Raw genomic sequence first — 22,348 nt, forward strand, 5'->3', positions numbered from 1 at the left:
CTCTGTTTCTCTGTCTCTGTCTCTCCCTCCCTCTCTGTGTCTCTTTCTATCTGTCTCTATCCCTCTCTCTGTCTCTGTCTCTCATCTTTCACTCTTTTCCTCCTCACCAGTGCTTTGCTTCTGACCATTGCCTCCCTCAATCTATTCTCTCTTCTACCAGCTCCTCCCCTTTTCTTGTTCCTCTCCCCTCCTACTTTACTATAGGGTAAGATATATTTCTGTACCCAACTGAGTGTGTGTTATTCCCTCTTTGAGTCAAATTTGTACAGTTCTACTTTTTAAAGGAGTTGTTTACTTTTTCCAGGCAATTTTTTTTCATGATTCTCTTGCATCGCTTTCATTTCTTTGCCCAAATTTTCTTCTACTTTTCTTATTTGATTTTAAAAGTCCTTTTTGGACTCTTCCAGGAGGACTTCTTGGGCTTGAGACTAATTCATATTTTGCCTTGAGGCTTCACATACAAGTTTCTTGACATTGTTGTCCTCTTGTGAGTTTGTGTTTTGATTTTCCCCATCACCATAGTAGCTTTCTACGGTCAGGGCTTCTTTTTGTTTGTGATATTTGCTCATTTTCCAATCTATGTCATGACTTTTAAAGTTATCTTTATCTTTAATGTTTTCTAACCCTAAATGCACTCTTCACCCCTAGGGCACAGGGGGTGCTGTGTCATTGGGGCCAGAGGCCTGATCTCTGGCTTTCCACCCTGGGCACTCCAGGGTTGGGGGTTCACCTGCTGGGTCACTGTGGCACTGGTCTGCTTAACCAGGACAACTCAACCTCAGTAGCTGATCTGTGCTGGGGCTAAGAGCCTGCCACTGGCTTGCCTGAACATCATCCACGTTGGGCTTCACTCCACTTTTATCCAAGTGAGAGAATCCTTTCCTTCAGTCCTTCTAAGTTATCTTGGGCTGGAAAATTGTTTTTTTTTTTCTTTTGTGGGTTCTGTCACTCCAGATTTATTTTGAGGCTTGATTTAAACTTGTTTCAAGGGAAACTGAGGAGAGCACAGGCAACTTCATGCCTTTTCTCCTCCATCTTGGCTCTACCTCCTATTTTAATTTTTTAAAATAGTATTTTATTATTTCCTAATTACACGTAAAGACAGTTTTAGCTCATTTTTTTTTAGGATTAGGTAATTTGGTTTCTGATGAATGTTTAATCTATAGTTCAAAGACCCTTTATTGAAAATAATTTCATTGCGTTATGGTATAAAAGGCTGCATTTAGTATTTCTGATTTCCTGCATTTATTTGTGAGCTTTTTATACTTAATTTTTGTGAAGGTGTCATACATAGTTAAGAAATAGGCACACTCCTTTCTAGTCTTATTCATTATTCTCCAGATTGTTGGTGTTGTTCTGTCATTTAGTGGTTTCTGACTCTTTCTGACCCCATGGACCAGAGCAGGACAATGTGATCTATGGAGTTTTCTTGGCAAAGAGAGGCTTGCTATTTCCTTCTTCGGTTAACAATTAATTATTATCCATAAATTAGATAGTATTCTCAAACCTAAAGTGTCTAACTCATATTTTATTTGAGGAATAGCCTACAGTGGTTATTTTAATATTGAAACTCATTTTTGAAAATGTTCTAATTTTTTAGCAGTATGAGTTGACTTGTTTCTGCATAGCGATATGTAATTGCTTATAACAAAGAAATTTTTCACAATGCTTAATTTGGTTAGTCAGTCACAAAAAATAGAAAAATGAAAAAAATTGAAATACTCTCCTATAGCTTATTCTTCAGAAGTCTATCATATATAAATTTTCCAAAATTCTACTATGTCCTTAATTTCTCCTTAATTTTTTTTATAGTCTGGTTTATCTAGGTCTGAGAAGGACAAATTAAGGTCCCCTACTAGTATAGTTTTACTACCTATTTTATCCTGTAAGTCATCTAATTTTCCTTTAAGAGCTTAGATGCTGTGCTATTAAGTGTACATATGTCCAGTACTGATATTCTGATATTCAGTCATTGTCTATGGGTTTTTTTTTTTTAGCAAAACATGTTTCCCTCTTTATCTCTTTTAACTAGTTTTATTTTTTCCTTTTGCTTTGTCTGAAATCATGATTGCCATACCTATCTTTTTTACTTTAGTTAAAGCACAATAGATTCTACTCCAGTCCCTCATTTTAGCTCTATACATATCTTTCTATTTTGAATGTGTTTCTTATAAACAATATATTGCTAGATTCTTGTTTCTGTTTTGCTGTCACCTGTTTTACATGTGAATTGATCCCATTCACACTCACAGTTGTGATTGCTAACTGTATTTCTCTCCATCTTATTTTCCTATATTTATCCTCTTGTTTTTATCCTGTCCCCATCTCAAGAGTCTATTTTCCTTCTGAGTAATCCCCCCTTTAAACTGCCTTCCATTTTATCGCATCCCTTTCACCCTTTCTCTCCTACTTCCCTGTTGGATAAGGTGAACTTCTGAACCCCATTGTGCATTTTTTTTCTCTCCTTGAACCAGTTCAGAGGGAAGTAAGGTGTAAGTGTTGCTTGCTTCCCTCCTGTGCCCCCTCCATTACATAAATTGCTGCTCACTCCACTTTTGGAAGATAAATTTCCCCGTTCATCCTTCCCCCTTTCCCAGTGCATTCTTCTTCCCCACTCTTCCATTGTTCTCTTGAGATCCAAACAATTCCATTCCAAACAACAGAATCATACCAAGATCTTTTGTTTAATTAGTCTCCTTATAAGAGCCCTAGAGATGATAAGATTCCGAGGGATGTGACAGGTGGAAGATGAAATGACTGAGGAAACAAAGGTTCATGTGAGCAATGCATGCCAGTTGTATAACAAATCAGTATCCTCAGGTTGGCATTGAACCCTGCCTACAGGCAGAGACATATTTTTATGCATTAAGAGTAAACCAGGATACAAGTTTAGATAATCTAATTTCTAATTGCAGGAAAAATTAGGGGCTTTCCAAATTGGGAGGCAGAGAGTGAACAGGTGCAATTACCTGAATTCAGAAAGAGAGGTGTCCCAATCCCCATCTCCCAAGGGTCTGTATTTTATCAAAGGAACACAGAAACTGTAACTGCTTGATCAGACAGAGTTAGATTTCAGATAAGACATATGGGATGCTTGAGATGTGTAATTGTGAGAAAACTCCTTGCATCAATCTTAGGATGTGAGCAGGTTTCTGTTCAGCATAACTGAGGTCCTTAATTAAGGGTATCTAAGCAACAGGTAGGGGTAGTTTAGCTTTCCAATCAGACAAGGCTAGGTTCAAACAATGCAAAAAGTTTTCTCGCAATTCCCATAACTGAATAAGGTTTTCTCACAAGACAGACTTTGGGCTAGATCCATAGTTCAATAGAAAGGAAACTGAGCTAGATCCAGAATAATGGAGTCAGTGTGGTTCACTTAATTCCCACAATTCTTGTGGGCAGGGATTGGGGTGCATGTGTATCCTTGATGCCCAGCATGGAGCCTGCCTGGTATCTAGTCATTATAGAAGCTTGTCGAATGAATTCAAACTGCTTGCCTAGACAGTCTGTAGGCATGATAGAGCTCTATGAGACCTTGCTCATTTGAAGGGTGCTTGTGTCATGTTTAAGGGAAGAAAACAAGTTATAGTAGACTCATTGAGTACTGAATCATGGCATCAAAAAGCAGAGGAATCACATATCCACTCTTGTTGTCCAAAGTTGGTGCTCAGGTTGACCAGAGCCCAACATATGCTGGGGATGTGCACTGGTTGGCCACATTCACAAGGGGCTGGAGTTATCATTCAATTCCTTAGCAGGATAGGGGAAGACCCTTTGCAACATTATAACAGGTGGTGTTTAGCCATCCCTAATTATGGTCCCTCTCCCCCAACACACACACACACACACACACACACACACACACACAGAAAGAGAGAGAGAGAGACAGAGAGACAGAGAGACAGAGAGAGAGAGACAGAGACAGAGACAGAGACAGAGAGAGAGACAGAGACAGAGACAGAGACAGAGAGACAGAGACAGAGAGAGAGACAGAGAGACAGACAGAGAGAGACAGAGAGAGACAGAGACAGAGACAGAGAGACAGAGAGAGACAGAGAGAGAGACAGAGAGACTGGGTGTTTAATCCAACAAATGTGTATATAAACATGCAGACTTGTACACAGTTCTACACCATGGGTAATTATCATAGGGAGAAGGGGAGATTCGACTTCTGATTTCATCTGTGTAGGGAAGTCCTAGTGAACTCTTTTCCACCAGTTCAGGTTTCAGAGAGGGGCCCAAGACACCTAGGGCGAAATGAATCACTGGGGTCACACAGCCAGTGTTTTTACTGTAGGATCAAACAGGGCTTGAGTCCAGTTTTTCCTCACACCCTGTCTGACTCTGTCATCCCCTGATGACATCATCCTCCTGATGTCTTCTACTGATGATGGTGTCAAACACAGATAATGTGGGTGAATCTGCTAAATTCCCAAAGGAGAGGCACTCAGTATTCAGTGAGGGGGCTGTTTGTTATTTATTCAGTCTCAGAGAAGTGTATAGGGTTTTTTTCCTGAAATGGGTGAGACTCATTCAAGGCTGATGTGGGTCATCAACAACATTAAATCAATGTTTTAAATACTCAGCAACATGCGTGGGCCGATCTCTAGTGCCAGAGCCTTGAAAGGCAGAAGGCAGAGATAAGGATTAATGCAACATGAAGGAAAGAAAGTTGCAGGAAACCTCCCATCTTTCTAACAGGATTCCTTTTGTTTTTCTTTTCATTGTAGATTATTGATAAGGAGATTAACCCATTTGTGGACAAATGGGAAGAGGAACAATGCTTCCCAGCCCATCACATATTCAAGATTGTAGGGCAAGCTGGCTTCCTGGGTGTGAACAAGGTTATGAGTAAGAGACCAGATTTGGGGGGGGGGTGCTTTGTGTGGGTCAATTACAACATCGAGTCAGTGAACTGCTCTTTCCAATGTTGTCTTTGAAAATTCGTGAAAAAAAAAAGAAAGAAAATTCATGTGCCCACATAATTTAAGGAGATGGTCCTTGGCAATTCATGCAGAACCTAGTTGAGTCTGAGGCTTATTTTGAGTCCCAGGGAGAGCGGATCAGAATTGGACCTGGACCATTCTCTTGAGGCCAGAAAGGCTTTTCTACTCTTTCTGGGGCATTTGGGGGAGAGGGGATTTCCAAGAACTGTCTGACCTCAGAGGGATCAGTGACCTCAGGTATCAGGGGACAGATCCCATTAGTCTGGCTCAGGATGGCCCAGGAAATGCTGATTCAGCACAATGCAGAGACTAATAGGAAAGGGCAAGGAGAATTAGAGTGAGGAGGAGGCAGGCCTAGGAGTGTGCTGGGACCTTCTATCTGATCTCAGTACGTGCTTCCCTAATGGGATGTGACAGCCTGGCTTAGGCCGAGGGATTTTGAGTGTATTTGAAGACATTGTCTTCCATCCGTTGGCAGTAAGTACGATCTGGTTTCAGTCTCCCAAAGTCCTGTAGGCTTCATGTCCCCACACCTTCAAGGGTTCTCAGGGTGTCCTAAGTGGTTGGGCTCGTCTCCCTCCACTGCTGTTGACTCAAACCACGTTCTAATGTGGTTTCCCTCCTTAGTTAGCCTCCAGTGACTGACTGTCACTCCAGTCACTTCTTTTTCTTTTTACAAAGGGGTACTGTAAAGATTTAGTCAGAATGCACTAAGGCAGCTTCTATACAGCATAGATTTGGTCCCACCAAGGTCATGTCCTCTGTGGTCTCCTACAGCATGCATCCTTATCTCTGCTCCAGTAGCTGGGCTCAGAGGTTGAAGGGCACTCCTCCATCCTCATGGCCTCCAGGCTGTTCATGCACTCAACCCTGAACCTTTTGAAACCCATCAGGCTGTGGTCTCCAATATCCTTCCCCTAAAGGAAAAAAAAAACTGTGCTGCGGCAAAGAATAGGGGTCTCCATTCATGGGCCACTATCACGTCCTCCAGAGATGGGGGGAGAATCCAGGGCCCCTCCTCCTACCACACTGGGGACATTCCTGTCCTATCAGTCAGGAAGAAGTTGCCCAAGAAAAGGGGCGAGATCTGGGTACACTGTACCCTCCCTTCTGGACACAGCGTCCAGTTTGAGAGGCTGCTTGTCACCGCGGGGTTGGCAGATGAGGGCTAGAAACAGAATGCTTGTACACACCCGAAGTCTAGCCTGGTCTTCGGAGGGGAGGGGTAGGCTGCTGGGTTCGAGCTTGAGTTGCGGAGGTGAATGCACGACTCTGCAGCATCTGCCTTGTTCCAGAAGAACATGACGTCATTGGGGGGGCGGGGCAGGTTTAGGGAGACTGAAACACTAAGCAGTTTCCTGATATTTATCAGAATAGTCCCATATTTCCTTTCCAAGCAGGGCTTCCTGCGCTGAATGCGCAGCTGCCCGGGTCCAGCCTACGAGAATGGAAACTTGGAAGGCAGATGTGTTCTCAACAGAGCGGGGGGCGGGGTTGTTCCCCCACTCCCCATCCCCAGGCCTTCTGGCTGCTCTTCCAGGCCCTGACCAGGCTAACACACACACCCATCTCTTGATGCCCAGTCATCCCAGGGAATGCTGTCCACTCCTGCCTCCTCCCTTAGAGAAGGCGAAAAATAGCCTGAGGTGATTTTTAAGTCTCCCCCCGCAACTGCTCAATTGCTCCCCAAGGACTTCCAGGACTTGGGAGATGCCTGAGGAGACAGTGAGGTCTCTCTGACAACATTTAGACTCCTAGGAAGAATTGCTACCGAGGGGAGAACCACGCTCGGGAGCATGGGCAGGGGGCTTCGCTGGGGATGGGAGGGCTCATCCTAACCCTAAACGCTCATCAGGGCCGGAGCTTCAGGAGAATCTTGTTGTTGGGGCCCTGGGGCTGCCCAAGGGGCTCGTGCGAAGGTGAGGAAGATGTCCATAATGAATTGGAGGACATTAAGGACATTATCAGGAACTACTATGGGTCAGGAGATGCACGCCAGCCCCTCAAGCTGGGTCGCCTCGCCACTCTGCAGCTCCCCTGGTTGCTGGGTTTCCTCCGGAGTTGTGTTTGATTTTCACTTGGAGGACACTCCCCTCAGGAGCTGCCCCCAAACACTTCCCTGTCCCCAACCTCCTGTCTCTCAGTGTTGCTAACGCCTTCATCTCCCCATCCAGTCTCCACACCTCCAGCCGTGCTTGCCTAGGAGATGGGGGAGGGGGGGAGGTGTTCTCCATGCCATCCATCCCAGATTCCTCTGGAAGTCTGCCCCTGTTCCCCAACTCGCTCTATTCCAGGCGCAGTCTTCAGTCTAACTCCTTCCTCGTTGCTCACAGACATGCGCGGATCTCTCTGAACCTTAAAAATCCAACAACAAAGCCTCTTCGTCGATCCCACCATCCCTTACGGTACATCCCGTGGCCCTTTCCGAACCTGCGGCAGAATCTGCTCTCTGTGGTTCATGCCGGCTCCTCTTATTAAGGGCATCCCGCAGCGGGACTTTGGATCTCCCGCTAATGAATCCACCTTTTTTTTGACCACCTCTGATCCTTCCGCGCTCTAATGGCGGTTCCCAGGCTCTGTCCAGCCTTAGACAATGCTGGTCTCTCCTCTCTGGGTTTTCGTGAACCCTTGGTCTTCTCCTGTCTGACTTCACTTCTCAGCCTCCTTTGTTGGAACATTAGCGTGTCACAGCCATTGCGCGTGGGGTCTTCCCCCTCCCCCATTCCCCCGAAGGGCCTTGTTTCTTCTTTCTCCAAGAATTCTTGGGATTCACCTCCCATGATGATCATTTCTTTACAGACAACTCCCAAATCTACTTTTTTGCCTTCATGTCTCTCCTGAAGACGGTCCCATATTCCCAAGAGGGTGTTGCCTCCCATTGTTGATGAGAGACATGCATTGAATAGGGAAATTGGGGCAGAGAGGCCGGGTATCTCTGAGGTAGGTGTCTGGGCTCCAGGGCCAGGCCAAATTTTTATTTGCATTGCCAAGAGAAATGTGTGGACGGTCATTGTTCCAGGCTCTCACAGGCTGGTCCTGCCTTAAAGGCATCTCATGTTTTTAGTCAAGGTCACAACTGCAGGTCTTGTACTTGCTCACAGACTTTTGTCATTCTTCCCCAAGCTTAGAGCCTGCATGACACAAGGCCACAGATTTCTATTTAGTCCAATGTCTTCATTTTATAGATGAGGAAACTGAAGCTCAGGATGGAGACAGAATTTGAACCCAGAACCCTCAATTCCAAATCTCATGCTGTCTACAGCACTACATGGCCTTCCCTGACCCCTCAAAAATTTTACAGTCTTTATTCTTATAGGTTAAGTCCTATAGTCTAGCCCAAAATGCAATTGTGCCTTCTACATCTGCCCAGTCTGTGACAGCAGAACTTTGACCCACAGGGTGGGATGGTGGGTCTCCCAACAGGCTAGACCATTTGCTAGTCACTGTGCTAGCAGGTGCTATAATTACCTCCATTTTGCATTTGAGGGAAGTGAGGTAAGTGGAGGCTTAGTGACTTGCCCAGGATCACAACACAGCTGGTTTAACTCTCTTGGTGTTAACTAGACCATCAAACTCTTTCAGAGAGAAATGCTGGCATCTGCCCAGCCCACTCTTCCCCTCCTGGCAGTGCTGGGATCAGCACCACATCCATCTGCAATGACTTTCAGCCACCACCCGGACAATGACAAGAATGACAAGTCAGAAGGGCCCTTAGTCAGCAAACCCTTGAATTTCCATGGGAAAACAGAATACTGTGCAATTTAGTGACAAAAGACAACTCCTACCTAGGTTCAGAGGATCCTATGCACAAACACAGGATGGAGGAAGGGCAGTGAAAGGGCCCTGAGGGCTTCACAGGGCAGGGATCTCAAAAGAGGGCATTGCAGCCTAAGACCACACACAGACTTGTTCTCCATTGAGTGGCTATTTCATCAGGAATGGGCAGAGAAAGGGCTCCCTTTCCTTCCCCCTCCTAAGGGTAAGGCATGATTCTGTTTAGTTCTGGGTGCCAGACTTCAGGAATCATACTGAGAAGAACTTGAAATGTCTCCCATCCAAGAAACATTTACTCAACACACCTGTTGGGTGTCCACTTATACCACCATATTCCACTTATACCACCATAGTGGAGCTCATGAGGCAAAAAGGAATGGGGGAGTGTGGGACCATCTCACTGCCAAGCTTGCCAAGGTCCCTGGAGGGAGGCATGTCATGCCCATATGTCATCACTCACCTCATTTCTCTCCTCCTTGGCAGAGTATGGAGCTCAGGGCTTGGAGTTATCTCATCATATTGCAGTGGGAGAAGAGCTGGGGAATATCACTGGGATGGGCATTGCCATGGCTACCATCCTGCAGACTGACATGGCCGCTCCTGCTCTTGAAAGGTATATTGATGAGCACACACATGGCTATTCCAACATGCTTAGAATTGCCTGTGGGCTCCTGGTGCAGGGAAAACACTTTTCCCAAACCGTTCTAGTCCTGAATCCTTCATGTTCTTTTCTTACATTTTCAGGTTTGGTGCTGAAGAGAGGAAGCAGCAATTCCTTGTGCCATCCATTGCTGGAGATTCTGTGGCCTGCCTTGGAGTCAGTGAATCCAGAGCAGGGTCCGATGTTGCGAGTGAGTGAATGAAAGTGTCCCAAGGACTGAGACAGACCCATAGCCTCTCCTAAGTTTTACTGACAAGCCTGGTTACCCTATAATGGAGGTTGCTGAGTCCTCTGTGTTGGTTCACCCACTTCTTTTTTAATATTCTCCTTGGGTGATGTTGGTCATATAGATGATTGAGAACAACAATGGAAGATGTATATAGCTATTGGAGCTGCCTCCCCTTGGGTGCCAAATGGTAGCCATCACTGGGGGCACCGGGTGATTCCTAGGTTCCCCTTAGGAAGAAGCAAAATCACAGGAGCAAGATCCCAGGAGGGATTCAGAAGAGGTTGGTGAACAGAACAAAAGTGAATCATTTCCATGTATCAAGAACTAGGGATACAAATTCAAAAGCATGATTTGGGGAGTGGACAGTTGGCTAAAAAGATAATATATGAGAGTGGTATCTGGAATCTTAATCCATTCCCTTTAAAATGTATGAATAACAGGCTTCTGGCCAGGTATGGAAAGTACCTAACCAACGAGGGCTCCTTAAGGATGCATTTGCCTAGTGGTTTACAAATTGAATCAAAATGACTTGAAAGTAAGTCCTGAAGGGGAAGGGGGGAACTTCCCATGTCTATCTACTATAGAAAGCAGCTACAGTGTAGAAAGAATGGCACTTAAGACACACAGAATTCCAAAAAAGGTATTAAAGTTCAAGAAAAGAGGCATTTAAAAAAAGAGGGACTCCAGATTCTAATGTGGAATGAGGCAAATGGGACCTCCCACCAGTTTTGTGGAGAAAGCCTGGACTGTGGCCAATAAAAGGGTATAACTTTTTAAAATTTTCCATAGATTTATTAAACATTAATTTTTATACGCATTTGATGTGATTTCTGGTATATCTAGCTAATCCATTGATCTGCCCTTTTTGCCTATTAGCAGTTAATTTTTCTTAAATTTTTATTTAAAGTTGTGAATTCCAAATTTTATCCCTCCCTCCTTCATCCCCTTCCTGAGATAGTAAGCTGCCAGATATAGATTATACATGTGCAATTATGTAAGAAATTTCCACTTTAGTAGTTTTGTATAAGAAGATGAACAAAAGAAAAAAGTGAAAGTGAAAAATGGCATACTTCAGTCTGTATTTAGACAATATGAGTTCTTTCTTGGGAGGCAGAGAATCTGATTCATCATTAGTCCTTTGGGTTTGTCTTGAATCATTGTATTGCTGAGAATAGCCAAGTCATTCACAAATCTTCATTGAACAATACTGCTCTTACTGTGCACAACATTCTCCTGGTTCTGTTCACTTCACTATGTATCAGTTCAAGTAAATCATTCCAGGTTTTCCTAAAATTATCATGCTTGTCATTTCTTATAGTACAATAATATTCCATTACAATCATATACCACAGTTTGTTTAGCCATTCTCCAGTTGATGGGCTTCCCTTTGATTTCCAATTCTTAACCACCACAGAAAGAATTGCTGTAAATATTTGTGTACAAATACATCCATTTTCCTTTTTTGAATATCTTTGGGGTACAGACCTAGCAGTGGTATTTCTGGGTCAAAGGGTATGCAGTTATAGACCTTTGAACATAGTTCCTAGTTGCTCTTCAGAATGGTTGGATCAGTTCACAACTCCACCAACAATGAATTCATATTTCAGTTTCCCCATGTCCCCTCCAACATTCAACAGTTTCCTTTTTTGTCTTATTAACTAATCTGATAGGTGTGAGGTGGTAGCTCAGAATTGTTTTAATTTGCATTTCTCTGATAGATAGTGGTTTAGAGCATTTTTTTTCATATGACTTTATATACTTTTAATTTCTTTGTCTGAAAACTGCCTGTTCATATCCTTTGATCATTCATCAACTGGGGAATGATTTGTATTTTTACAAACTTTACTCCATTCTCTATATATTTGAGAAATGAGGTCTTTATCAGAGATAAGTGTGACAGATAAACTATTCTATATTCTCTTAATTTGCTTACGGTATCACCCTTTATGTGTAAATCATCATTCTTGTTAATAAGTTTTCTCTCCCATTGGACTGTGAGTCCTTGAGAGCCGGGATCGTCTTTTGGCCTTTGTGCTCATTCCCAGGGTTTAGCAGGTGCCTGGTCCCTAGTGGGTGTTGAATATGTGTTTGTGCACTGACTGGTGAAACCCAACCATAGCGCGGCTCTAGGAGATTTACCTTCCCAGAACCCCCGGTCATCTGGGAGCTGGTCTTCCCCAAATCCTAATTCCCTCCTCAGGGAAGGAAGGCACACATGTGTCATGGTCACATATTCACTTTCTAAATCCTTTCATTCAGGGCTCACTTAAGTGCTTGATGCCCCGTGGCGCTTCTGCCCTGAGGGGTGAGCACGGCGAGCAAACTCTTTAGCCTTTCTCCACCCCACCATCCCTCTGCTGGTCCTTGGAATTCTTTCAATGAGGTCATTTCATCTGAAAAAAGGCCTAGCAATTGACTGTACTGTTTCCCCTCTCATTATTCCTGTGACTTCCCAGATCAAAATGGTCTCCCTTCTCCTATAAAAATATGTGTTTGTTTCATTCATTCATTCATAATATGTGCCAAGGTCTGGGCTTGGTCACAGGCAGCCTCACCCACAAAAGCTTACATTCTATTGGAGGTAAACAGGACGGCACAGATAATTCAAAGTAAAGGGGCGGGGGGGGGGGAGAGAAGTGGGCATTGTTGGCTAGGAAGATGAGGACAGGCCGGCCAGGAGATGGCATCTGAATTGAGCCCTGAAGGAAGATGCAGTCAAGTGAGAGTCTGCCAAGAATGAGCTGGAGGAAACTGGTGAACCCTGGGGGCAGCAATGCAGCAAGGGCCGCCTGGCTTCCTGATATTTTCAGTTGCTTGACTAAGACTTGGCCATCTTCATCAAAGTGGGGCGATCACTGGTGCCCATCAAGCAGGTGGCAGTGTAGCCTTCCAACAGGAAAAGGCTCCCCTCCCCTGTTCTAAGGGGACAAATGGCCTGGTCAGGGCACACTGGCCTCCATTCTTCCTGAGATCTCTCCCCTGACAAGCCTGGGAGCCACCAGGATCCCTTCCTTGTGGGGTGAATAGCTCCCAACTCCCTCGAAGGGCCAAGTCCCACCCCTTCAGGAAGAGCCCTCCACATATCACTCAGGACTTCCTTTTTCCTTGAGGAGGGCTCTTCCTCCCACCCCACTTCTCTGACTTTTTCAGGCCTTTCTTTTCTCCACTATAGCTGACTGCTTCTCTTTGTTCATGAAGGTGCAGCAATGAACTGGGTTTGAATTGTGCATCTGACACCCTATGGACAACCCTGGGTAAGTCATTCACCTCTTTGAGGGTCAGCTTCCTCATCTGCAAAATGGGAATTATAACAACGTAGTACCTCCGGTCAGGATACCCTCTGTCCTTCCCTCCTGGTTCCAGTTTGAAAGTACGACTTGCTGGGCCATTGAGGGTACGTCTCCAAGCCCTTTCCTGTCTCCCCCAAGAAATGCTCTGTTCGAGGTCACTTGACACCACTCATTTTTAAAATAATGTTTCATCTACCCCCAATTATGTCAACCAATTTTTAACAGTTTTTGTTAGATTTTTGAGTTCCAAATTCTATTCCTTCTTTCCTCCTCCCTGAGACAGCAAGTGATCCAGTGACATAGGTTCTGCATGCTTCACTCTTATTTTGGTCTTATCTGAGGCCAGATTGTAAGAGATTTGGTCCCACCAGCCCATCGTGCACTCCAACCCCAGACTGTCCAGTCCCAGACTGTTGTGAGGAGACATGTGGGATTGTCCATGTGACTGAAACTTTGGGCCTGGAGAAAGCCCCATAATGACAGAAGCACTTTCCTTTCAGCTTCATCCCATGAGGAAGCAAGCTGAGGCCCAGAGTAAGTGTCTTGCCCAGGTCACTCTGCCAGCAAGGGACAGAGTCAGATACCCACTCAGGCCTGGGGTCCCCATTGACAGTGAGAGTCAGAGAGCAGAGGGGCTTGAACTGCCCTTCCAGGCCCCCAGTCCATCTGTCCTGGAGCTCTGCCTCCCCGTGACAAGAAGGGAAAAGTGCTGCTTCCCACATGTCACTGTCCGGGGAATGTGGGCTTCACGCACTCACAATGCCTCTGTTCCTTACTAGGCATTCACGTTTCCAAGAACATAGAAAGGCTGGGCATGTGGGCATCAGAAACAGTTCAGGTCTTTTTTGAGGACGTTCGAGTACCCAGGAGGTTCCTCAATGGGGAGGAAGGCCGGGGCTTCTAGTACCAGATGCTGCAGTTCCAAGAGGAACAGATATCTGCCACAGCCATAGGTAAAGGACAGGGCTGGCTGGAGGGGAGGTGGGGTGTTGCTGGCTCCACCCTTTGTCCTGACTGCCTGGGCAGCAGGGAGGGGTCTCTGGTCACCTGACCCCTGGAGTCATTCTCACTGGGCACCTCCTTTCCTGGAGGCTCCACAGAACGTCAGTAGTCAGCATGTTTCTCACCCAGACATGAGGCTACAGCATCATTCCGGTACAATCGTACACATAAACTGGGAATTTTGTCTCTACCCAAGTCCCCAACGCGTTTCATAGCACTTGGCTGAAACTTTCAGGCTGTGGGATCGTCATCTCCAGACTACTTTATCTGGGGGTTTCCACAATGGAGACCATGAGAGGGAAAGGAGGGAGGGGAGAGGGAAAGGGTTAGATGTTCTACAGTCCCTACTATGTGCCAGGCACTGTGCTACGTGCTTTCTTACCAATGTTATCTCATTTGATCACTGGAAGAAGGCAGGAGACTGTAAGACTATACAGGTGGCCCTGTTCTTTCCAGAGCCATGGGGAGACTGGGGGTGGCCCCTGCTTCATTCTCCTGGCTCATGACACAGATCCAGAGGGACCATTCTACCTCCAGTCACACCAACAATATTCAAAACCAAGTGATTTTAATTTAATTTCCTATGTCTTCTGGTTCTGAGCTCTTGTCCCATCTTTCCACAGCAGGAAAGAAACTTCCAATGGTTTTTGGAAGGCTTTGGGAACTCAGTGAGGACAGGTCAGAATTCAGCTGGTTTTTCAGGGTTTTGTCACAGCCGGTCTGTTTATAACAGGCCCTGTGGTGGGGAGGTCCAACGGCCACTCTCCAGAAATGGCCATGCTGCTCTCTCCTTAGTGCTGAGCCCACTGACCAACATCATCCACCAGACCATAGAGTACGCCTGGAATCGAACGCTCTTCAACAAGCCCCTGCTGGACAGCCAGGTCTTGCACTTCCGTCTGGCAGAGCTGGCCATGGAGCTGAAGCTGCTTCGCTCACTGCTGTACCGGACCGTAGGTGAGGGGGCCAGAGCCTATGAGGGGAAAGGGCAGTCTGAGCAGGTCACATCAGCTCACACTCATCTCACTCATCTCCCCATCTCTAGACCAGTACATGCAAGGCCTAGACACAACCAAGCTGGTGTCGATGGGGAAGTTAAAGGCGGGCTGTCTTTCTCGTGAGGTGACTGACAGCTGTCTCCAGTACTGGGTGGGGTATGGGATACACACACAAAGCCTTGATCAGCAGACTCTTCAGGTAAGCTGGTCGTTTCAGAGAATCAACAGAGAATAATTATACCGTCTTTTGTTCTAGCATATGCTGGCATTCCTAATTTCAGTGATGGGATGGGTAGGTTGGGGCCTTCTGAAGGCTTTAGATGTACGTGAAAGGCCAAACATTAGGGTTCCAGCAGGAAACATGGTTAAGGCAGAAAGAAATTTATCAGGGGAATTTGCCAACTGATTCTAGAACACAGGGTGTCACAAACATGATTTTGGATATGGCTGATTTTAAATGAGAGACAATTAAGAGAGACAAGCATAGGAACTATATTAAGGGAACTATTGTCAGGGTAAATGGATCAATGTTAGACATACACATGTCTACTTAAGGGCACAGCAACTAACAAGTGCTTAAGGGAAATGTTACCTGCATTTAAAAGGACCAAATTAAAGAACAGGAGATTTCAATACCTGACTTTCAGAATGCGACAAATTGAACAGAAAGAAGAAAACGAATGTGTGGGACTGAGCAGCATGCTAGGCAAATCAATTAAACAGACTTAACGTGCTCAGCGCAATTCTGGGTGCACAGCAGGGACATAAGGACAGTCTGTTCCCTCTTGCTCCCCTGTCCCCACATCTATGGACTTATTCCATGAGTTAATTTTATTAATATGTACACAAGGCAGTGATCATCTCGATCATGTCATAGGCCATCAAGAATTGATAGAGGTACATTTTTATCAACATCACACAATTAGAATAGGAATCAGTAAGGGAACTGGAACAAAATAGGAGAGAAAAACAAAAGAGAGTGCCCTGCCTTAGAGGGCACCTTGGGCCCCCAGGGCACTTTACTGGTGAAGCCCTGTGAGGGAAGCTAGTACAGTCTCCCCCATTCCACAAATGAGGAAGCTGAGGGTTCTGAGCTGGAGAGCAGCTAGCCCACTGTTCTCCTGGCTTAGTAAGAGTCCCAGATGAGATGGAATCCCAAGAGCCTTAGCTCCAAACCCATCCCACTTGGCCTGTCAGAGGAGAACTCCCCAGGACACAGGACACAAATCATCCTCATGGAAGATGAGACCAGCATTCTGGGGGATTAGGATGCTTTCGATTCTATTCTGCTCAAGTCCCAAAGGCTTCCTATGACAGCATCTCATAGCTGAGCACTCACCATGTTCTCTAACAGGTCCTTCTTCCCCCCCCCCAATATGCATACTTACTTACATGTATATTTGTCTCTCATCCCCTGCATCTTCCCCAACCCAGAATGTAATAAAATAATAGTAATAAAAATAATAGCCAGAATTCATATAGCACTTTAAAGTTTACAAATCAATTTCCAAATATTATCTCATTTGATCCTCACAACAGCCTCAGAAGACAGGCATTAATATTCCCATTTTACAGATGAGGAAACTGAGGCAGGACGTTAGGGAAGTGACTGCTGTTCTGTCTGTGTCTTCTCAAGGCTGGCCTCACTCTATGGGTTATCAGACATTAAACATAAACATAAACAGCTCCTTCCCTTCTCTGGGCCTCAATGACCCAATACCCAGGGCTTGGGCTATAAGAACTCTCAAGTCCCTTCAGGTTGGACAGGGGAGTGACCACACACACACACACACACACACACACACACACACACACATATACAGGTGATTCACTCATTGCTGGAAGAAGCTTGTGAACATCAAACACTGTTTTTTGGTGGAGACTCTTTAGACCTTGGTCCACCTGGGGCTGAGGACATTCAGTCTTCCATCATCAGTGGGACCTCCCCTGCTTATGCCAGCTATGTCTTGGGGGGCCACACACATACCAGAGAGGTCTATGAGTACCCCTTGTTTTAGGGAAACTCAATGTACAAAACTTGGAACCCAAGTCGAGACTCTAGGCAGCACCTTCACACAAGGGCTTCTCCAAACCCAAAGCCTCTTTCAGAGAGGTCTTTGGTCAGCCTCCGTCTTCTGGCAATGCCCTCCCCTGACACCACCCAGATCAGACAACAGACCATCCTCTGGCTCAGTCCAGAGAGACTTAGCACCATTTCCATCCACTTGAATTCAATCCAGCTAATACCAGGGAGTTGGCCACTCAGGTAACATTCCTACTTAGCCACAGAAACCAACTCCTAAAGCGGGGATGGAGGGATAAAGCAGGGGTGTAATGGATCCTTTCAGTACTAAAATAAGTGGAGGGCATGTTAGTTAGCAGTGACACCTAGGGGGCCTGAGTGTGATGCCCCAGCTAAGAAAACAAATTCTCAGACAAATGGAGGGAATTAAAAAGAAGTACTGGGATTCTGGGGATAGGCATGGAAGGCAGGTCTCAGGCTCAGGGAACCACTGAAAACTCTGCCCTCCCGGGAGAGATAATCTGGTCCATTGTGGTCCAGCTGAGATGACCTTGGGAAATCCCTCCACTATGGGGTGGCAGTCATCTCAGTTTTCATAAGGGAGTAGTGAGGAATGTGGTTTTGGGATGCTGTTAATGTGTGAAAGACTTGGCTAGTCTGATCAATACGATGATCCATGACTGTTCTGAAGGACTCCAGAGAGATGAACCAAGTGCAGAGTGAAGTCTAATTTTTTAACCTTCTTTATTTCATGTGTGTGTGTGTGTGTGTGTGTGTGTGTGTGTGTGTGTATGAGAGAGAGAGCGAACATGGAAATGTCTTGCATGGTTTCACATGTATATATTGCTTGTCTTCTCAATGGTAAGGAAAAGGAAGGGACTGGAGGGCATTTGGAACTCAAAATTTGAAAAAAGAATGTTAAAAAGTAAATAAATTAAATCTTTTAAAAATTAGAATGCTATTAATTGGTCAGTGCCTTGGCTGGCACGTGAGAAACCCCGTCCCAAGGGGTGTTGCCTTACCCTCTGTCCCTTCATTTCAAGACCTTCGCCTAATATTCATAGGGGCGGGTGCAGATGAAGTCATGCTTTCTGTCATATGTAAGTACATGGACACACTTCCAAGAACCAAATCAGTGAAATGATCCAAATGGAAACTTCCCAGGAAGCTGGCCAGGCTCTCCCAGGCAGACCCCTCTGAGCAGACCCTAAATGTTTCCAGGGAAAGTGGTGAACATTACCTTCTCCCCATGCTGCTCTAACAAATATTCTGTGTGCTAATTGAATACATTTCATGACTGAAGCCCCACATCTGTGAAATATTTGTTGGAACTGCTCATCTTGGGAGGATAGAGTAGGTGAACATGTCCTGTTGCCTGTCTCAGTTTCCTCATCTGTAAAATGGGAATAGTAATAGTAATACCTATCTTCCAAAGCTGTCGTGAGAATCAAATGAGGTATTTGTAAAGTGATCAGTAAACTTTAAAGTGCTATGTAAATGCTATTGTTTTTATTATTATTATTTTATTATATTCTGGGTTGGGGAGGATGCAGGGGGTGGGAGACAAGTACATATGTAAGTAGGTATGCATATTTTGAGAGGATCCAGGAAGACCTGGTAGAGAAGGAAGTGAGTCTGCTCAGCTATGAGATGCTCTCATAGAAAACCTTTGGACACCAGAGAGAATTCTAGAAAGCTTGAGGAGGGGTGGGGAGAGGTCTCTTACAAGAGATCCCTTGTAAAGACAGCAGTGACCAGCCCAAGCCCTCATAGGCTCAGGCTTTCGTATCTGCCTCATCTCTCTTCTCACGGGGACAGTAAATGGGAAGGTCCTCAGGTGCATTAGGCAGTCTGGACTTCCTAAGGGTGTGGGCAAAGTCCCTCCTCAGAGACTCCAAGGCAGGGAGATGGGAGGCAGGTGGCACTTCCTGTGGCCTCAGGCTCCAATCAGTGGGTTTGGGGTTGGGCCTTCTGTGTCCTGGTCTGATGCCTCCACAAGAGGGGTAATGTGGTCTGTGAGTCATCTTTTAGGAAGGACACTGAGAAGGTGGAGAGCCTCCCAATGAGGCCAGCTAGGAATAATATTACATACAGAATACAGAAGGCACAAAATGCAAGGTATGGTGGGGGAGGCTCGAGCAGCTTGGGGGTCAGGGAGGGGTTCATGTCTGAGCAGTGAAGGTGAAGAGGCATGGAATGATGGGCACAGCCAATGCAAAGTCACACAAGGTGGATATCATGCTTGTAAAGGCAGGCGGGGGTTGGCTTCTGACACCAGAGGAACTGGTGTGTGACCCTGGGAGAGCAGAGGGGGGTCTGGAGGCAGGGAGACCTACCTATCTCTGGAGCCCTCCCAAAGGCCTGCATGCTGCTAGCCCAGCCCTGAGCTTGCTCCAAGCCTCTCCGTGGCAGCAAGACATGCCCCATTGGACGTACATCTCAACCTCCCAAAACATGCAAAGTTAAATGCTATCCATGACAGCTTGCCACCTTCATGAACGTTTCTGTCCATGGCCACATCCTCTCAGATCCCTTCCTAATGGTGCACTCTCTTGTCTCCTCTGCTGCCCTTCTCCCACCACCTTCATTCAGGCCGCCCCAAAAAGGGAAAGGCAAAGACAGGGGCAGGGCCATCACCAAAAGAAAACCAGAGTGAGGGATGCAGTGTCCACTCAGGCCATGATGGCGGGGAAGAGGGAGGCCATTAGGGATATTCCTGGGGCAGAAAGCACCCCACAAGTAGCAGGGAATAATCCTTTAAACACCTACTAGATGCCAGGCCTGCACTAAGTACGTTACAATCATTGTCCCACTGAATCCTCTCAACAATCTGGCAAGGGAGAGGCTATGATGCTCATTTTATAGATGAGAAAGCTGGCTGCCTGCCCCCTGAGGACTGGCTAGCTGAGTTAAGCCAGGGGCTCACCCTCAGGTTGGCTGCAGGGGGAAGCTCTTGGAGGGGCTGCAATCTGCATCACTGGAGGGCCCCTCCCCAACTACCCAACAGGACCCTTCCAGGACAGAAGGAATAAACTACGACTCAGTGGGTTTGGACACACTGTGCTGATGGATGTCCCGACCACAGGAGGACACTGATGGACCTTTATTTCTAACCCAGTACAGAAGAATCAAATTACAGGTGTTTTCATTCTAAAACAGAAATCTGACAATACTTATCAACAAACTCTCATTGCTTTTGAAGCAAATTTATTTTTAGAATCTCTAAAGAGATGATTCCTGGAGGTCGGGTTTATCACATTCTCCCAGGCTCTTCTGTGACCTGCTGCTCATCTCCGTGAGGAAGAGCAAGGATCTGAGTGGACCAAAGGAGAGGCCAAGCTGGGGCCGATGAGAGCTGCGAACATCCCAAGAATCACCTCTTGCCCTGTGGTGTGGCCACCAGAGATGGGGGAGGGCCAGACTGAGCTGGAGTCACAGTCTGAGAAATTCATTATCAGACTGTTCTTTGGCTGCCAAATCTGCCTCAGGGTCTACCAAAAACATCCCCCAAGACCAAGGTATCTTATGGAGGGGAGGAAGGAAAATGCCACCAGGTCTCTCTGGCTGCAATCAACTTTACCTACAAAAGGAACCACCGGGGTGGGTGGGAAGTGGGAGGGAATAAAAGCAAAGAAGAAGGAGGGAAGAGGGATGAAAGAAGGGGAAGGAAAGGGAAGAGGAGTGGGAGGGAGGAGGGAAGGAGGAGGGAAGGAAGAGGGAACAGAAAGGGAGGGGCTGAGAGGGGAAGCAGGGGAATCCTGCCTGGCTCCTGCCCGGCCCCTACAGGCACCATGGGGATGTCACTCTTCCTAAAGGCCAGACACGGCTTCCACATGCCAGGATCCTCGGACCTGAGTCAGGGCAAGCCCCTGAGCAACGGGGACACAAACCAGGTCTGGCCCCCATGGGAGAGGAGAAGAGGCCGCCCACTGTACAAACGTGAGCCTTGGAGCCGCTGGCATCACCTCAGTTTAATGATCCAATAAATGACAAAGAAGACAAAAAAGGAGAAAAGGGCCATGTAGGCCAGAAGCTTGGCCTGGCTCCCCCGGGACAGGATCTTCAGCCTCCCCATGGTCTTGCTCAGGAAACCAGTGGTCGAATCAAACTCTGAGTCCTGCGAGAGGGAGGCAACATCAGTCAGGGATCTGCAGGGCCCAGGCCACAGCCCAGAGCCCCCACTCACCTGATGTGATCCTGGGGAGTGACCTTCCCCAGCTCCCGCAGAGAGCACAGCAGTGTGGTCAGCCAGCTTGGACCTCTGTCCAGGTGGGAGATCTGACACCTTCTCCTTGGGCTCCAGCTCCCGCCCCCACCCCTGGGTGTCCCCAGTTCAGCTTCCTTCAAGACTCGGCCTTTCTTGGGGGTGTCTGGCCCCAATGCCAGGGCCTCTTCTCTCAGGACACCCCCCCCCCATGCCAACATGGCTGTTTGCAGGCTGGGAGCCCCTCGAAGGTGGGTACCAGGCATGAGCACAACTTGCTAGGGGACTAAGCAACCTGCCCAGGACCTCCCCACTTCCTCTAAGAGCATCATGAGACAGTGGAGAGGAGGGAGAAGAATCAGCCGTGTGTGGTCAGGCTATGCTTTCCTAGGGAGCAGCAGACCCAGAGAAGCCCCACTCAGGTCCCAAAATCATCCCACCTGGTCACTTCTCTGCCAGCAAGCCCTGTAGCCAGGGTGCTCGGCCCAGACATCAGCCCTTCCACTGTCTGTTGGAAGTCTGAGTCGGGAGTCCTTCTCTGGGAGACATTGGAGGACCTGGCAGGAAGGGGGGGTCACACTCTGCTCTCCTCCACAGCAAGCTCTGCTTCTCTATAAGCCCTTATGGGCAGGGGTCTTCCTTTGGGGCCTCTCTGCTCTAAAAGGAATAGCACTGGAAGGCAGAATCATTCTATGGGCTGCTTAGTTCATCCAAGTTCCCCAACTGACAAATAAAATGGTCATTGGATATGGACAGAAGAAACCCAAGCTATCAACACCCCTATGAAAAAATGCTTCAAATTGGTAATAGTCAAGAGGAATGTAAATTAAAGCCGCTCTGAACTACCACCTCGGCCCCACGAGGGCAGCACAGATGTCAGAAAAGTTAAATGACCAAGGCTGGAAGGACTGCAGAGGAACGGGCATGCTCCTGCATTGTTGGTGGAGCTGCCATTCCGGAAAGCTATGTGGCACTGGCTCCCCCAAGGGGCTAGACCGTGTGGGAAGTCGGATCCAGTGACATCAGTAGACCCGCACCCCAAAGCTCTGGGGAAATGGCTAAACAAAGTCGGGCACATGCATAGGAAGGGAGGGAGGAGGAAGAGGGAAGCAGAGAAAGAAAGGAGGAGGGAAGGGGAGGAGCGCCTCGCAAGCCTGCCCGGCGCAGGGCGCAGGGCGCAGGGCGCAGGGCGCAGGGCGCAGGGCGCAGGGCGCAGGGCGC

General features: G+C 46.9%; 2 protein-coding genes across 2 annotated transcripts in view; one reads left to right on the plus strand and one right to left on the minus strand.

Annotated features, from left to right (window-relative positions):
• Positions 1-20,137, plus strand: part of LOC138158535 (probable acyl-CoA dehydrogenase 6) — a 21,576-nt gene extending 1,439 nt beyond the window's left edge. Inside the window, 10 exon segments of the mRNA XM_069084596.1 lie at positions 4,731-4,851; positions 9,204-9,333; positions 9,465-9,571; positions 12,308-12,329; positions 12,809-12,864; positions 13,554-13,853; positions 14,698-14,859; positions 14,948-15,051; positions 15,053-15,107; positions 17,967-20,137. Coding sequence (XP_068940697.1) covers positions 4,731-4,851; positions 9,204-9,333; positions 9,465-9,571; positions 12,308-12,329; positions 12,809-12,864; positions 13,554-13,853; positions 14,698-14,859; positions 14,948-15,051; positions 15,053-15,107; positions 17,967-18,067 — 1,158 coding nt within the window. The 3' untranslated portion in view covers positions 18,068-20,137.
• Positions 20,138-20,879: 742 nt separating this feature from the next.
• The window catches only part of BET1 (Bet1 golgi vesicular membrane trafficking protein), a 2,576-nt gene continuing 1,107 nt past the window's right edge, over positions 20,880-22,348 (minus strand). The window contains exon 4 of the mRNA XM_069084489.1: positions 20,880-21,040. Within this exon, the coding sequence (XP_068940590.1) occupies positions 20,885-21,040 (156 nt within the window). The 3' untranslated portion in view covers positions 20,880-20,884. The remainder of the gene's footprint in view (positions 21,041-22,348) is intronic.

The sequence above is a fragment of the Petaurus breviceps genome, unplaced genomic scaffold, assembly GCF_028583685.1.
Source record: "Petaurus breviceps papuanus isolate PSGF00001 unplaced genomic scaffold, PetGlider_PUasm1.0 174, whole genome shotgun sequence".
NCBI classification, from domain to species: domain Eukaryota; kingdom Metazoa; phylum Chordata; class Mammalia; order Diprotodontia; family Petauridae; genus Petaurus; species Petaurus breviceps.